This window comes from Pelmatolapia mariae, linkage group LG1 (assembly GCF_036321145.2).
Source record: "Pelmatolapia mariae isolate MD_Pm_ZW linkage group LG1, Pm_UMD_F_2, whole genome shotgun sequence".
NCBI classification, from domain to species: domain Eukaryota; kingdom Metazoa; phylum Chordata; class Actinopteri; order Cichliformes; family Cichlidae; genus Pelmatolapia; species Pelmatolapia mariae.
The window spans coordinates 35,378,203-35,394,740 of record NC_086227.1 but is presented as its reverse complement, the minus strand read 5'-3'; the positions used below and the strand labels follow the sequence as shown (position 1 = coordinate 35,394,740).

At 38.5% G+C, this 16,538-nt stretch overlaps 1 protein-coding gene across 1 annotated transcript; it reads left to right on the top strand.

Moving 5' to 3' along the window:
• The first annotated feature begins 1,137 nt into the window (after positions 1–1,137).
• On the top strand, positions 1,138–12,391 carry dnaja2a (DnaJ heat shock protein family (Hsp40) member A2a). Its single transcript, XM_063480154.1, has 9 exons — positions 1,138–1,296; positions 2,301–2,360; positions 3,819–4,048; positions 4,211–4,291; positions 4,415–4,548; positions 4,645–4,841; positions 9,648–9,792; positions 10,086–10,213; positions 11,253–12,391. The coding sequence occupies exons 1-9, from the start codon at positions 1,219–1,221 to the stop codon at positions 11,439–11,441; spliced, it is 1,242 nt and encodes a 413-aa protein (XP_063336224.1). The 5' UTR covers positions 1,138–1,218; the 3' UTR covers positions 11,442–12,391.
• The last annotated feature ends 4,147 nt before the right edge of the window (positions 12,392–16,538 follow it).

Genomic DNA, 16,538 nt, shown 5'->3' with positions numbered 1-16,538 from the left:
CTTCAAAATTGAATTTATGTGCAGGCATAACAAACTCAATGCCACTCTAAATCGTGACCGACATCTTAAATTAGCATCGGGTTTAAAACGAATTAAAATAAATTGCAAATATCTGCAGTGCTAATGCGGTCAAGTACAAGATTATATTCCCATGTTGTGAGTGTGTGATAATCACATGGTTTGGATTGTACTAAGATGCAACCATTCAAAAACAATGTATTTCATAATAAATAAAAGGGCCCAATAATAAGTCAACCATAATTTGTCTGCAAGGAGTGGAGGTAGTCAAGGTGGATGAGTTTAAATACCTGGGATCAACCATCCAAAGTAACAGAGAGCTGAAGAAGAGACTGCAGGCAGGGTGGAGTGGGTGGAGACGAGTATGAGGTGTGACAGAAGGATATTAGCAAGAGGGAAATGGAAGGTTTACAAAGTAAAACCTGCTATGATGGATTGGTTGGAGATGGTGGCACTGACAAAAATACAGGAGATCGAGCTGGAAGTGGCAGAATTGAAAGATTCTCAGATTTTCATTGAGCTTGACCAGAACGAACGGGATTATAAATGAGTATATCAGAGGGACCTCAAGTCCAATGTTTTGGAGACAAATTAGAGAACCAAGGCTGAGATATTTTGGACATGTGCAGAGGAAGGATAGTGGATATACTGGACAAAGTAAACAGATAAAGTTTATTGATATAGTGGAGGATGACATACGGAAGACGGTGACATGGGGGCAGATGATCTGCTGCGGTGACCCCTAAAGGGAGCGGCCAAAAGAAGAAGATTCAGTGAGAATAAAGAGAAACAGAAAGTTCGCTTTTCATTAACAGACTGTAAAAATAGGATGGCAGTTTGAGCTCATAAACTGAGTTTAAACTTTTGTGAAGGTGTAACTATAGGGCCAGTTATAAAATAGCAAGAAATTTTTCAAGCTTTGTCTAAATTAACTTTAATTAAATGTTTAATATTTGCTAAAATAAATAAATAAATAATTAAATAATTAAGAGAAGAAGAAAAATATAAAGGAAATCGACTGTTTACTCTCGTGTGTGAGCTCATCAGTCATCAAGCACATCCACGCCAGGGGGCACCAGCGGACACGCGGCGGGTCTGACTTTCCGGAAATGGAGACACGAGGCGAGCCAAACATTTTCCACCGGCTCCTTCTCTCTTTGTCCATCCAGCTCCTGTCGAAGCAACATCAACAGCAACACCATGTCGAATGTTGTCGACACGAAATTGTACGACATCCTCGGAGTGTCTCCGTCTGCAACTGAAAATGAGCTGAAAAAGGTAAATACACGGGAGATAATCTGCGGGATTATGTATTGCGTTTAAGCTTCAAAGTCTTAAAAGTGCCTCAATCAGGAAATGCGTTGCTATGCGAAGCTAACTAACATTAGCAGTGAATCAGGCTGACCGGCCTGGATATTCATGTGACAGTCGGGCTGTGTCGTTTATGAGTTCAATAAATGTTTTATTTTTCTTTCACAGTTTAGCTAAGGTCGAATAGGAAAACGTATGTTTTTCAAGTTGTTAATGTGAAAAAGGTCAACCGAAACCAGGGCTAGCTCGTACGCCTCAAACGATTGACCTCACGCTAGCTTTAGCTTAAGTGTTTGTCGCGAAACCAGCCAAACTAGTCCTTGGTTTTGTGTTTGACAAACGGTAGAAATAGAGATTCGTAACACGTAGTGATCAAAATAAGCCGAAGAATTCAAGTTAAATATTTATTCAGCGATTTTAATGTTTTTTTTTTAATTTGGTGGTTTTTTACTCCCAACCGGCGTGTGATGTTTTTTTAACTGGCCATGCTAGACTAGACTAAATTGATGTTCACCGACCTCTTGTTTATTAGCACATTATCGGATAACTTTATTACGCTGTCATATTTTCATCTTAAACGTTATCTTTACCGCGTCTGTGCTTGGCGAGAAGAGATGCTAATTAGCTTAGAAGCGTTAGCACTGAAATTGTCAGACATTTTGAGTTGCCTTTTTTCACTAAAGGGTAATTCCCGGGGATGGACGCGTGGAATTGGTGAATAGCAGTCGTCGCTACTAAACCAGTTATGGATTATTGTTGGGAGAAAATGATTTTTTTTTTAAGCCGAGACAGAAAGAGCTTGGCCGGCCAGGTTTGTTCGGGGAGGGAGGCACGTGTGATTGCGTAAACCGTTGATAAGCTTCCTTCGTGTGTGTTGGAGTGATGTCGACGTAAGTTTCCCGTAAACAACGCATGCCCAATGTAAAACTTGCTAGCTAATGGAGTTACCTCTGTTTTTTGTTATTTTCTAGGCATACCGGAAACTCGCAAAAGAATATCATCCCGACAAGAACCCTAACGCTGGAGATAAGGTATCGCCTCTGTGGCAGCCTCCACCTGGTTTACATTTACAGTGGAGCTGGTCATCATATGTCCAGATGAATTATGTGATTTGTAATTAAAAAAACATGATTGGGAAAACAATAAAAAAACAAACAAACAAACCCTTAAACCTGTTTGTAAGGGTTAATGGCAAGAAACACCTCTCCCTGATGACTAAATGCTTTGCTTTGGCTCTCAGTATTTTTAAATTAATTTGAGATCACGTCTATTTTCATTTTATGCACCAGATTCTAATGTATGTGTACTTAATTAATCTGTTTTGTTTATTGATTTGCAGATTTTTTTTCTTGTTTTTTTTGGATGTTTATTAAAATTAATCAATTGTTTAAAAGTCCTTTGGCTAAGGTGTTATGTGTTGTTATCAGTGTCATGTATAACTAAAGAGGAAAAATAGTTTAAAATGTTTATAAGTAAAACGGGCTCTCATAGAGAACAGGTGCCTAGTATTTTGTGTATCTGAAGCTTTAATGTATGTTTCAGACTAACCAGTCCTGTTATGACAGGAGTTAGTTCCCGTTTTAGTTTTACTTTTGCTTTGTGGTGATTTCGCTTTAAGCCTTTACATTTCATTAAGGGTTTAAATTGTTATTGAACATTGAGCTGAAATTCCTGAAGTTGGAAGAGCCCTGATGACTTTACACAGCTGTGCTTAACATTCTCATTAGTTTCTAATGTAGATTTTGGAATGTTTATGGAAATGTGCAAAGGGGGGAAAAAAAAGAAGAAGAAAATTACAAGCCTCTCTTTCATCATCCCCCATATGGCAGAGTGAGATTTTCTCAGCAGGAGATTGTTACCAACAGGAAAATGGCAACTTTAGAGTCTTAAGCCTGGAGGCAGTGTTCATAATAATGAAAGCATTTGAGTTTTGGAAAATAGTGTGTCCTACCGAGCATATCCTTTACACTGGCTGTGAGATTAACGTGTAACTCATGCTGAACGTCACATTTTATCTTCAAAGCAAATGCAAGCTAGATGGTTTTCTTTTTAACTGTTAGTTTCCTTTCTATTTCTTTAAACCTAAGAGTGTTGGTAAAGTTTGTACAGGACAGTTGAAACTTTGAGTTTCTGTTCTGACAGGTAATCAATTTGCTGTGAATTTGCTCTGAAGTCTTATGTTTTGGAGAGCTGAAATTGTACCCAAGACTTCTGTCCCCTCGAGTGTTTTTCGATGGAGCCAAAGGAAAATCCCAAGTGTTATTTATTTTTCACCAGTTTAGTTGATTGGTGTCTGCTTTCCATAAGCTCAAGACACATTTTTATTTAATGGTTCTAAAAAAACAGACTGTATGTGGCTGGATCTAAGTGGGTCAGTTAATTGTTTTGTCAAATCCCAAAAGCCATTTTGAAACAGGCCATTCCCTTCATCCAGTTAATTTTATTTTATTTTTTGTCTTGTCTCTGTTTCTGGTCTTCTCAAAATGTAGTTCAAAGAAATCAGCTTTGCCTATGAGGTGCTAACTAACCCTGAAAAGAAAGAACTTTATGATCGCTATGGAGAACAAGGCTTGCGGGAAGGTGGCGGGGGTGGCCCAGGGATGGACGATATCTTCTCCCACATCTTTGGAGGTGGACTCTTTGGCTTCATGGGTGGACAGAGCAGTCGATCCAGGAATGGAGGTCGGAGGAGAGGAGAAGACATGGTCCATCCACTCAAGTAAGACCTAGCTTGGAAACTCAGATGTACTACATTAAATTGATTTAATGTTTTTGTGTTTGCAATTCATTAAAATTGCTCTTGATGTGCAGCACAACCTAATCTTGTATACCCAACTATTCTATCTTGCATCAGTTGATATCATCTTATTTTTTTCTATAGGGTTTCACTGGAGGACCTTTACAATGGAAAAACAACTAAACTACAACTTAGCAAGAATGTACTCTGTAGCACTTGCAACGGGTGAGTAGTATAACCAACATCTTGCTGTTATTTCTGCTTGATAGTTTAGTTATTAACAGTTTTAATCCTGTGATATTTGTTGGTTGTTACAACAAATCCATCTGTGGCTTTGTGTGAATACAGGCAGGGAGGCAAGACGGGTGCTGTACAAAAGTGTACGGCGTGTAGGGGGCGTGGCATGCGCATCATGATCAGACAGCTGGCCCCGGGTATGGTCCAACAGATGCAGTCAGTGTGTACTGATTGTAATGGAGAGGGTAAGTGCCACAGTGATGTAAACCGTGACCAAGCACTTGCGTGTTTTATTGATCTGCACAGATTTCTGATCCTGTGTTTTATTTAATCTGCCCCAGGTGAGGTGATCAGTGAGAAAGACCGCTGTAAAAAATGCGAGGGCAAGAAAGTCGTGAAGGAGGTGAAGATTCTGGAGGTGCATGTGGACAAAGGCATGAAGCATGGCCAGAAAATTACCTTTGGAGGAGAAGCTGACCAGGCACCTGGCGTTGAACCTGGGGATATAGTTCTTGTCCTGCAAGAAAAAGAGCACGAGGTACGTGGGGGGAGTCTGATTCACGTTATCCTGTCCCTCGTAACCCATGCGTACTCTGTAATAGGGGGTGATGGTTTTAACATTATTTTGAGCAGTCTATTCTCCTTTTGTGTTTTTTGTATGTCAATTACTTCACTATCCTTCTAATCCAGCTCCTCACGCCTGACCAAAGCTTCCTGTTGCATTCTTTTGATGCCAAACTGTTGTTTGGATTCTGTTTTCACTATAATGGCCAAAATCTCATAGTCTCAGCTTGTTCGTAAAATGTACCATATCATAGTAGATACATGTATGGGTGTGCAGAGGTGACGAATTTACACACAACTAAATAAGCATCAAAGAAGTGGAAATAAAATCTTGGAGACGTTGGAGTTAGTTATGCAGAATTTGTATATTTCATTTTTTTAATAAGTTTTAATTACATTTTGATTTTTGTTTTGATTTCAGGGTGTTTTTAAAATAAATTTGCCATTAGTTTTGGCGTGTTTATAAATGTTTAGTTGTAATTAATTAATTAGAGCGTTTTAATCTTTAATTATTTTAACACAGAGGGTATTTATCTAGGAGCAGATTTTAACATTTTGGAATGAGTGTTATAGCACCAGAGTGTCATGCTGGTGTAGAGGTTAGTATTATCATTCCCTAGGGTATTTCTGCATGGAGTTGGCATGTTCTGCCTGTGGGAACTCAAGCTTCCTCCCACAGTCCAGACAGACACGTAAGGTGAATAAGTCATTCTAACAGGTGAATTATGCTTCTGTGTTAGATCTGTGTCGTACCTTACGTCATAACCAGGACCCTATTTTTTATTTTTTTTTTAATCCTACAACATAACATTGTATGTAACCTTTCATGATTTCATTTTTAATTATGATGCTTGGGTTTTTACCCCCTCCCATCCCACCTGATGTGGTTTAACAATGCACTTTTTGCATACAACCTGGGTACATCTGTGAGCATTGTGGTAACTTGGAGCGTTGCATACAGTTTGGAAGGCATTTGGGGGGCAATCCATAGCATTTTCAGTTTGCTCTAGTAAATCCACTTAGTGTAGTAGATGGAAGACCTGGTCATTGTTTCTCTGCCTATGGCATTATGCTTCGCCTCACTTTCATACTAACATGCCAACCTCCTGCAGCGCTGATGGATAATAATTTTATGGGTCATAGGCTATCGAGGGTCAACTGTCATGCTATATATCTTAGACATATTGAGTTTTCTTTAATAACATCAGTTATAACATCTATTAAAATCTTGTAGCAATGTTTGTACTTTGCTTCAAAGTCATGTGTTGAAAAGGCTGAATGTTATACCACTTTGTTATTCAGTGAGCATGATTAATCAGTTATGATTAAGAATTCTCTGATACAGATTAGAAAAATAGAATTTCTGTATCAGTCATAGTTTTGTGAGCTGTCAAACCTAAAATGCAACATTACAAAGGTGGATAATTTTTTAAAATGCTTTTTTTTTATCTCTCATAAATTGGCGTGTTTATAAACGTTTATAAACACACCAATTGTCTTGATCAGTTATCATGTCAAATAATTTCTGCTTATGTGTTGAGGCACCCCTCCTTATAAAATATGTGACTTAAATAATTGTTTTAGCACTTGATTCATGAGTAAGCTACTGATTTAAAACAGCCCCTCTGTTTGCAATAATTCAAGAAATAAAGTAAGAAAATCTTAAATTGTATCACAAAAAATTCTAACAGAATTTTATATATATTTTATATATAAAATTTATATATAAAATTTATATAAATATATAAATATATATTTATATATTTATATAAATTTTATATAAACATTATACATTAGTCAGTTTTTATAATTAAATCGTATTGTGCCTTAATGTTGAATTTCTGTGGTAGTTTATTTTAATTTTGTTTCCCTTTTTGGGGGGGGGGATTTTACTTTCTATACTACCCAGTTGTCACTTAAAAGTCATGGCTGGAGATATACCGTATTTTCACGACCATAAGACGCACTGTACTAAAAGGCGCAGTCACAGTTATGTGTGCCATTACTGTATTTAACACACACATAAGGCGCACTTGATTATAGGGCGCATACAAGTATGCGTATTTAAAAATAAAGCGGTAGCAAACCTGAGTTTGGTACTCACATTTCTATTACCGGTAATCGTCATCATCAACAACACACAAGCATACAAGTGTGCATATTTCAAAATAAAGCAGGAGCAAAACTGAGTTTGGTACTCACATTTTTATCATCAAACCCATCGAAGTCCTCATCCTCTGTGTCTGAATTGAACAGCTGCGCTAAATCTCCATCAAACATTCCAGGATCACTTTCTTCACTGTCAGAGTCACTTTCCGTGCCGTGCGGCTCCTCGGAAATGATGCCGGCTTTTGCGAAAGCTCGAACAACAGTGCCAGCAGACATGTTAGCCCAAGCATCTACAATCCATTCGCAAATTGTGGCGTAACTCGCCCGGCGCTGCCTTCCACTCTTGGTGAAACTGGTCTCCATCGGTCATCCATCGCTCCCACTCTGCTCGCAGCCGATGTGTTTGCTGCAGTAGGAGCGGAAGATGGCCAGTTTTTCCTTATAATCCGCTGGAAGTTGCTGCGCTACCGTAGTCCTGGTCCGGATGGAAAAATGGCACCGTTTCATAAAACGAAAGCACCAAGACGGGCCTCCTTGGAAATGTTCAATTTTCATTTCTTCAGCTAGTGAAACTGCTTTTAGCCGAATGGTGACCGTCGAAACGCTTCTCCCGCTCGAGTCTTTCCTCCAACTCGGGCCACCTCGCCTTATTTCCGCGGGAACTCAGCTGTGTTTTCTTGACCTGCCGCAGCTTGTTTTCTAGCTTCCTCCACTTACGAACCATCAATTCGTTAATCTTAAATTCTCTCGCGGCTGCTCGATTTCCATGTTCCTCCGCTTAGCTGATGGCCTTCAGTTTAAACTGCTTCGTAAGCGTGTCTCTTTGCCATTTTCAGGGTTGTTAAAACAACGATGTCTTGCATAACGCACATACCTGTTCTTTTATACAGGTATGTGCGATTGTATATACCGCTACAGTCAACGCCCACACTTCACCCTTTAGCGTTCTCATGGTGTTCTCTACTACGTCCTCATTACAACACACAGGGCGCACTGCACTATAGGGCGCGCCGTACTTTTTGAAGAAAATCTAAGACTTTTAAGTGCGCCTTATGGTCGTGAAAATACGGTAGTCAACAGGAACAAGGGAAAGCAGCCCCACAGTGGACCAAAGGAAAAAGGATGCTGTGCAGTAGCTGAACACAGTGTTCCTGGAAATGAAGAAAAGGGGTGTTTCTGTTCACTGGAACATCAGAGCTTATGATTCTACATGGTTGAAGTGTTGAGTTCCTGGTTTGCATTAACAACGCTTGTAGCTGGATGCCAAAAAGTGATGGGTGTCCTCTCATAATATAAAGTTACGTTGACATCATAAGTGGTGGATTGATAGGCTAATCATGCTGATCTTTTTTCAAAAGCAATTCAACTAAATGTTGTAATTTTAATAAAGCAAACAGACAAATCGTAATGAAGCTTATTTGTCGTAATGGTGCCAAATTCAGAAATATGCAAACCACTTACCTTACTCAGCTGAGGTAAATAAAGACCCTGGTAAATGTTAAAGGAAATGGGTTGTGGATGGTTTTGGCTTAACTAGAACACTACCCAGAGCTTCAGCAGTGCCTTTGGCTCCTTCTCCCACAGGATGTCTATCTTTAATGTCAAAATATGTCATTCATAGACATCTGTAGCATAATGGGTTGGTACAGCCAGCAGCAACAACACACAAAATACTGATCATGGAACATCAGTACTCTTTATGAAATGGCACTATATCAAAAGGTCTGAAAATCATTTGAAGTAGTACAATAAAAAGTATTTAAGAGGCATTAAAAAACTACTTGTCTGTGTATACAGGAATACATTCTGACAGCATCCTATTGAGTAAATTAGTAACTCTTTTGTGCTATATTTGTTTGTACTATTGATTTCTAACAAATGCTCTAAGGCAGTGGTGGTTAGTGTTCGGATACAATACAGTTTTCAAAAATGTGATGGTACGAACTTAATTGTTTTCTAATAATTAATTTAAAAATTGACAAAGCATTACAGTGCCAAAAAAGCTAGCTTGTGGAACAGTGTGTGAATTTAAAGTACAAGGCCTCTACTGAGTGTTGCATTATGGGTTGATGTTTGTCTTGTTAATTCTAGCCTTTTGATAAGATTTTTATTTGCCTGTCAGTTTAGTGTGCAGGAGTTCTTAAAGCTGTTGTGTAACGCATTTTACTGCAACATAAGAAAGAAATGTTACAAAAATCCAAGTTCATAGCCTCCCCCAATGTCTTGACTGCCAAATTAAACCATGAAGAAGCATTGTCACACAGTCAATTATAGCTGTCACAGATGACGAGCTCAAAAGACACTGTCAGAGAAAATGATTCTGACCACTTTAAAAGGCTATCAGTCACAGACAAAAGCAATTTGTTCTCTGGCAATTATGTTACCATGTTTAATGTGGTTTTATGAGAGAATAGGCTTCAGCGATGAGAACTCCTTGAATTATTGGAATAACCCCCCCCCCCAAAAAAAGTCCTTTTGAAAGAGCATTTTCTAATAATTAACCTCCACTTCTGCTTTAGCCCCAGCTTTATTTAAAGGTAATGACATGCTTTCCCACACTGTCATATTTGGTATATCAGGATATGATGCTTTGTTTGTTTGTTTTAAATCTGTTAAAACTGTGACGATTTCATCCATTAACAGATATTACTAACAATCTCTCTATTTTCAGACATATAGACGAGATGGCAATGACCTCTTCATGAACCACAAGATTGGGCTGGTGGAGGCGCTGTGTGGTTTCCAGTTTATGTTGAAACATTTAGATGGAAGACAAATTGTTGTTAAGTACCCTGCTGGCAAAGTCATTGAACCAGGTAAACATCCATTTTTAACATTGCTTTTCTTACTGAATTTGTCAGGAACAGACTGCATCATTATTTAAAGCTCTGACGTGGTTGCCAGATAAATAAGTGTATTAGCCTAGCATGCTCTGACAGCTGAGCAAGTGTCCAGCTTTGGGCTTTATTGGTAGAGAGTTTCTATCATTGTAAAGATGTTCTTCACAGTAACACTGGGGGGTGGGTTTACCCTAAATCCTCAGTGCTGGAAATACTGTTTAGAAAAATGTGAATAAGTCTAATTTTAAACAAACTGCACTCTCTTCTAGGCTCTGTCAGAATGGTGCGAGGAGAAGGCATGCCACAGTACCGAAACCCTTTCGAGAAAGGAGATCTTTATATCAAGTTTGATGTCCAGTTTCCTGACAACAATTGGATCAGCCCTGAGAAACTTGGGGTATGACAGATTTGTGCTTTTAATTTACTGTCTTTAATCTTCTGACTTTTATTTGTCTCATTATAGACAAAGACCAAAGCTCATTCTTCGTACTTGGAAGTAATTACAAAACTGTCATTCATAGGCAATTTTTTTTTTCCTTTCTATAATTAGATTAAGACATTAAAACTATATTCCAAACAGACTTAAGTCAGCGAGTCATTTACAGTTGAGTTCAAATGTATTATTTAAATCAGACTCGCCCATCAGGCCTCTGAGGGGGCATCAGTGATGGCAGCACACGGAGGCAGTGTAAACAGATTTGCTCTTTTATCAGCAGCTTTGAAACAAGCAAGGAAAAAGGCAAATATTGGCAGCAGTGTTGACGGAGAAAGGCCACAGCACACCTTAATTTGAACAACAGCTGCTTTAACTTGAAAAATATACATGATTTTCAGACAGCTCAGCAGTGAGTTAGCTGTCTGACCTGTAACATGTTCAGATGTAGGACTGCTGTTTTTCTTGGGTGGAAAGCAATTTGTATATGTACTGTTACATATGTACTGTTACAGTACACATGGGGAGAAACCCAAGGTGCATGTTTTCTCAAATGATTTTTTTTATTATGTCTTCAGAGTCCGTCACATAATCTGGTTTTGGTCTGAAGAGAAAGTATGACCTGTTTGTTTGTTGTCGTTGTTTTAAAGAGGGGGGAAAAAGACATTAATTTCATTCAGACTTGAAATACGTGAGTAAACTTACATGTTCCTTTAAGGGATCGGCCCTTCTTAGCAATGCCATTCAGCGATTTGAGTTCTTCTTGTGATGAATGTGAAAGTACTTAAATTCTGTCACGCTTGTCTTTCTGGCTGAGAATGGAAGTGAATTTCTTCCTGAGACCCCCCCACCCCCCTTCTCTCTCTTCTCGCTCTTCTCGCTCTCTCTCTCCTTGTAGCAGTGCACTCATGACCCCACAAGCTTCTGACACCAGAGAATGGTTAGAAATCCCAATGAAGCTGCCTGTTAAAGCTGTATTTTGACAATTGTTTTCCCTGTGAAGGAGCTGGAAGACATGCTACCCTCACGGTCAGAGCCACCCATCATCAGTGGAGACACGGAGGAGGTCGACCTGCAAGATTATGACGTCAGCCAGAGCTCATCATCTGGTAACCGCAGGGAGGCTTACAATGACAGCTCGGACGAAGAGGGCAGCCACCACGGCTCGGGAGTACAGTGTGCCCACCAGTAATCTCATGCTCTTTCCCAATCTGACATATACACATACAGACACACACAACCCATGAGCTAGATGGGAGAAAATGTATGAGTTGCAGACTAAACAAAGGCAGGTCAGGCTCAGTAGCTCCTCAGACACAGATCCAATCACACTGACTCATGCACAAGTTGTTGATTGTTTGAAATATTGTGCCCTTGAATCATTTTGATTTTTGTCTGAGGAACTAACACTGGGGCAGCCAGAGACAGATCTAGACACTTTAAACAGCAACTTTAGGTAAAAATTCATATAAAATATTTAAGATGTAATGAAACAAGTGGTCGCCTCTGAACACCATGTTAGGATGATGATCTGCTGTTCAAACAGACTTCACCCACCCACCTTTCTCTTCCTCTGTCATGGCTGTTAGTCCAGTGTCCTGCTAATTGGAGCTCAAGATCAGTAAAAAGGAATGTTTCTTTGTGTGAAAGACATGGATTCTGTTTTCATAGTATTTACATTAATTTAAAAGACTAACCAATGTGCAAAGACAAAGCAGCTGAGCAACGTGACATGCAGATCCCCGGACTCGTGCATTCATGGACTCATCAACTCAGCGCCATTTGTAGGATTTGTTTTCTGATTTTTACAGGTTTAGTTTCTTTCTAGGTTTTTACGTGTTTTTTTTGTTTTTTTTTTCTTTTCTTTTTTTTTTCCCTGTCTTTACTTTTTAATTCAAACAGAAAATTCATTAATTGTGTATATCACTGAAGTGGTTGTTGGTAAGCTTCATCAGCTGCTGTATTTCAAAGCTGTGTGATTTAAAAAAAATAATAAAAATAAATAAAAACCTATAGTCTGTACCTGTGCTGAGACCATGTGCATGTACAAAGCTTTGGTTCCGCACTTGTCAAACATCCAATAAAGCGGCACACTTCTCAAGAAATGTCTATGAAGTTGATGAATAAACTGTTGAAATATCATTCGTAGTGTGTTGGATCGATTTTTGCAATGTTTTTCTTTTTGCCACCAGAACTAGTAGGATAGAACTAAGTTTGAAGCCATCAGAGTTTCGAAATGGCTCACTAGGGAAAAGTCATCTGTTCTTTCTTTAAACAATGTGTCAATGACGAGAACTAATCCAAGGATCCTGCCAACTATTGGAGAACTGGAAGTACTGTATGACTAAATCAAACATTTCCATCCTCAGTCAGCTGTCATCAGTGAGTGGGATCACACACTCTCCTAAAAGCAGTCTGAGTGGAAAGACATACCAATGAAACTACAATGCTGTGATCGCTGTAGTTCTTGAAAAGGCAGCTGGTCACTGCTTCCATTAGTATTTGTGTACAGTGTAAACTGTTGCATGGGTTGAGAAGCAAACATATATACATACATATACATTTCAACTGGTCATGCTAGTAGCTTTGGTTAGTGGTCCTGATTTAAGTAGTGTTGCCATTTAAGTGTCCCGTGATGTGGTTTATTGACTTCAATGTGAGAAACACTTAGTGACCTGAACATCAGGCATCTATTGGTCCTTTCAGTGTCACTTAAAGAGTGAAACAGCTAAGACCAACCTATTTAATTAGTGTGGATCATGTCCTACCTCTGCCAAGGGCCAATGGCCCTTGTGTTTAACAAATCACAGCTATGTCTTCTTTGTAATCATCAAACATTTATTAGAGTTCAGAAAAACCTGTGTAAATGCTGGTATCTGATAGGTCACTGAGGAATTTCCTTCATCACTGCTTGTTTTAGAGGGCTCCTGAGCCCCCCAACCCATGTCCATATAGACTGCATCAGCTCACTGGTATTTATTGAGAACAGCCTTCGCAGTTCTCACACAAGTGAGCTGGGAGTCTCAGAAGTCACTGTCATGATCAAGGAAGCAGAACTTTCCCTGCTCTTTTTTTCCCTAATTTTCCAATTTATCTGGATCCAGAGTTTTGCTTGTCATTTGTATTCTGTTGGAAAATGCAGTAAGTTATGAGCTATCAAACAAATATGGAACAATGCAAAATAGTGATAATATTGAAGAAGTCACTTGTTGACCCATTAGCAGGGGCCCTTAAACAGTTCTTTTTTGGTGGTCCAGGTAGTAATGCTAGGGAAGGAGGCAAGGGTTTTGTGTTGCAGTGTGGTGCAGATTAACAAAAAAAAAAAATCTGTTTTAGAGTTTTCCCAAATTTGGGGATAGTGGAGTATGTAGGAAATGTAAGAAAGTTAAAATGACAATCTAGTAAAAGTAAAAGTCTTTTATTTTAATTTTAACAAGTACATAAGTAATAACAAAATCATTTTTATTTTCAATTTTGCTGTGTCAGTGTGAAAAAAATTGATCATTATTATTTATGGTTATCATGTAAGCTTAAAGACAAGCTTAGACAGCATTTTCACATCGACTTTTCATTATGAAAAGGATGGAATTTTCTTTAGTGCTAAGTCAGTTTTAATTTATGGCAAAGATGAAGTTAGCTACTTCACTGTAGAAGCAAACCCTAAAGTGCTTAGTAAAAGGGTGTCGAACATAAGGCCCGGGGGGTGTAAACGGCCCGTCAAAGACTCAAAATGCATCCAATTGATTGCTTCGGATAGGTGCATTTTCATAAATTTGAGCCTACACCTTTTCCTATTTATAAGGACCGCCCCATGGCCTTTCATACTTATTTACCAATGTATTAGACAGAATCTTTTTTTATTTTATTTCACCATCTACTATACTTAAAAAAAAAAATTAAACAATGGATGCACACTCTTGGTTTTATAATGACGCGGCTGCCTGGGCAATGAGCTAACTGAACTTTTTCTGTAATTTTACTTTTTTTTTTTTTTACAATTTAACCCCCAAAATGTCAGACTGACAGATTTCTTTCTTCATACTGTTGACATTGCACTTATTTTTGTTATATTATAGCATTAAACATGTAGTAAACTTCTTTATACTAGAAAGATCAGTTTCACTGGTCCAGCTAGCTTAAATCAAAGTCCATTGACGAGATGGACTTAAACAATGAATAACAAAATACAAGGAAACTTAGACCCAAACTAATAACAGCTACAGCAAGAACTTAAGAAAGCTTCAACATACCTAAGAAAAGAAATATAGCAATAAACCTTGACATATTGGTAACTCTTTGAAGTGTTACTGGGCATTCATAACCAGTCACTTTGCGCATACAGTGAGTCAAAGCATTGGGTGGACTGCATCAAGCTAAACTAAATCGATAGAATTGAGTGGACTCGTACTGATAAGAGAGTTAGAACAACAACTGAAAAAACTTAGATTATTCTGAAAAGAACTAATATAGGTTAACTGGTAGGAGCGGTGAAAATTAAGATGGAACAGAGGTGGAGGAAGACGAGGTTACATCATGTGAGGAGCAGCAGTGTCCCTCCTCCAGAACAAGTGAAAGTATGTTTTCTTCTTTTTTAGGCACTTTTTTAGGTTTGTCAACTCATGGATGATTTCTGCATTTTCTTTCTCAAGTTTCTTGCATCTTTTCTCCACATCTTCTAATTCTGCTTGTTTTTCTTCAAGCTTGTCTTTCAGTTCTTTAGATGTTGCCTGCTCTATTAGCTTTGCCTTGTGCATATCTGTATTTCTCTGTTTTACTTTCTTGTGCATGTCTTCCAACTGCTGATTTCTCCTCTGGATTTCTTGAAGTATACACTGCAGGGCTTCATGTGTTTTCTGTTGTTGTTGCTTTTGCACCTGGATTTTAGTGTTCTTGTTCTTCAAGTTGTTAGAAAGTTCCTCAAGTTCTGTGTTTTTTCCTCAGCATTTCATTGATGCTACTCTGCATCTCTGAGCATTGTTTTTCCAGTTTTTTCTTTTCTCCCTCCAGTTCAGTTGTTTTGTACTTCATTTCATTATAAAATTATTGGAGTTTTTGATTTTTCCTCTGGAGAACAAGTTTTTCTTCTTTCTGTTTCATGCTCCTTCTCTTGAAGCATCTCTTGATTTTTGAGCAGTGTTTCATCAAGAGTTATTTGGAGCACCTTGTATTTTTCCTCCATCTCTTCAAGTTTGCAATCCATTTCTTTCTGTTGTGTGTCCTGATGTTCTTTTTCTCGTAGAAAATCTTTATTTCTGTGCAGTATTTTGTCGAGCCTTATTTGAAGCACTCTGGATTTTTCTCCCATGTATTCAAGCTTGGTGTCCATTCCTTTCTGTTTTATCTCTTGTTGCTTTCTCTCTTGAAGCAACTGTTGATTTTTGTGCAGTGTTTTGTTATGCTTTACCTGCAGCACTCTGTATTTTTCCTCCATGCCTTGGAGTTTGGACTGCATGTCTCTCTGCTTGATGTCCTGTTGTTTCTTCTCTTGGTGGATTTCTTTATTTTTTCCAGAGCTTCATCAAGCTTTACTTGCAAGCCTTCGTTGTGTTTCTCGGTGTTCTGAAGCTTGCAATACATTTCTTTCTGTTTCATGTCCTGTTGCTCCTTCTCTTGAAGCATCTCTTGATTTTTGAGCAGTGTTTCATCAAGAGTTATTTGGTGCATTTTATATTTTTCCTCCATCTCTTCAAGTTTGCAATCCATTTCTTTCTGTTGTGTGTCCTGATGTTCTTTTTCTGGAAGAAACTCTTTATTTCTGTGCAGTGTTTTATTGAGCTTTATTTGGAGCACTCTGGATTTTTCCTTCATGTCTTCAAGCTTGCTGTCCATTTCTTTCTGTTTTAAGTCCTGTTGCTTCTTTTCTTGAAACAATTGTTCAGTGTTTTATTATGCTTTACCTGCAGCGCTCTGTATTTTTCCTCCATTCCTTGGAGTTTGAACTCTATGTCCTGTTTTTTCTTCTCTTGGAAGATTATTTTTTTCCAGAGTCTCATCAAGCTTTTCTTGGAGCTCCTGATTCTTTTTGTCTTGGAGAGCCCATTGTTTCTCCTCAATAGTACCTTCTTTTTCTTGAAGCTGGTAGGACAGTTTTTTTTTCATTCAGCGCTCTTTCTCTCATTTTCTTGCGTCAGGAACATAATCTTTTCTCTGTTCATGAAATTTTCATTCTGCATTTCTTCGAAGCGCTTCTCCTCTAGTTGTGCATGTTCACCCCAAGGAAGAAAGCTGAGGTAAGGGTCTAGGGGTTCATCCCATGGAAGAGAGCTGGGGTCAACTTCTTGTCTTTCTT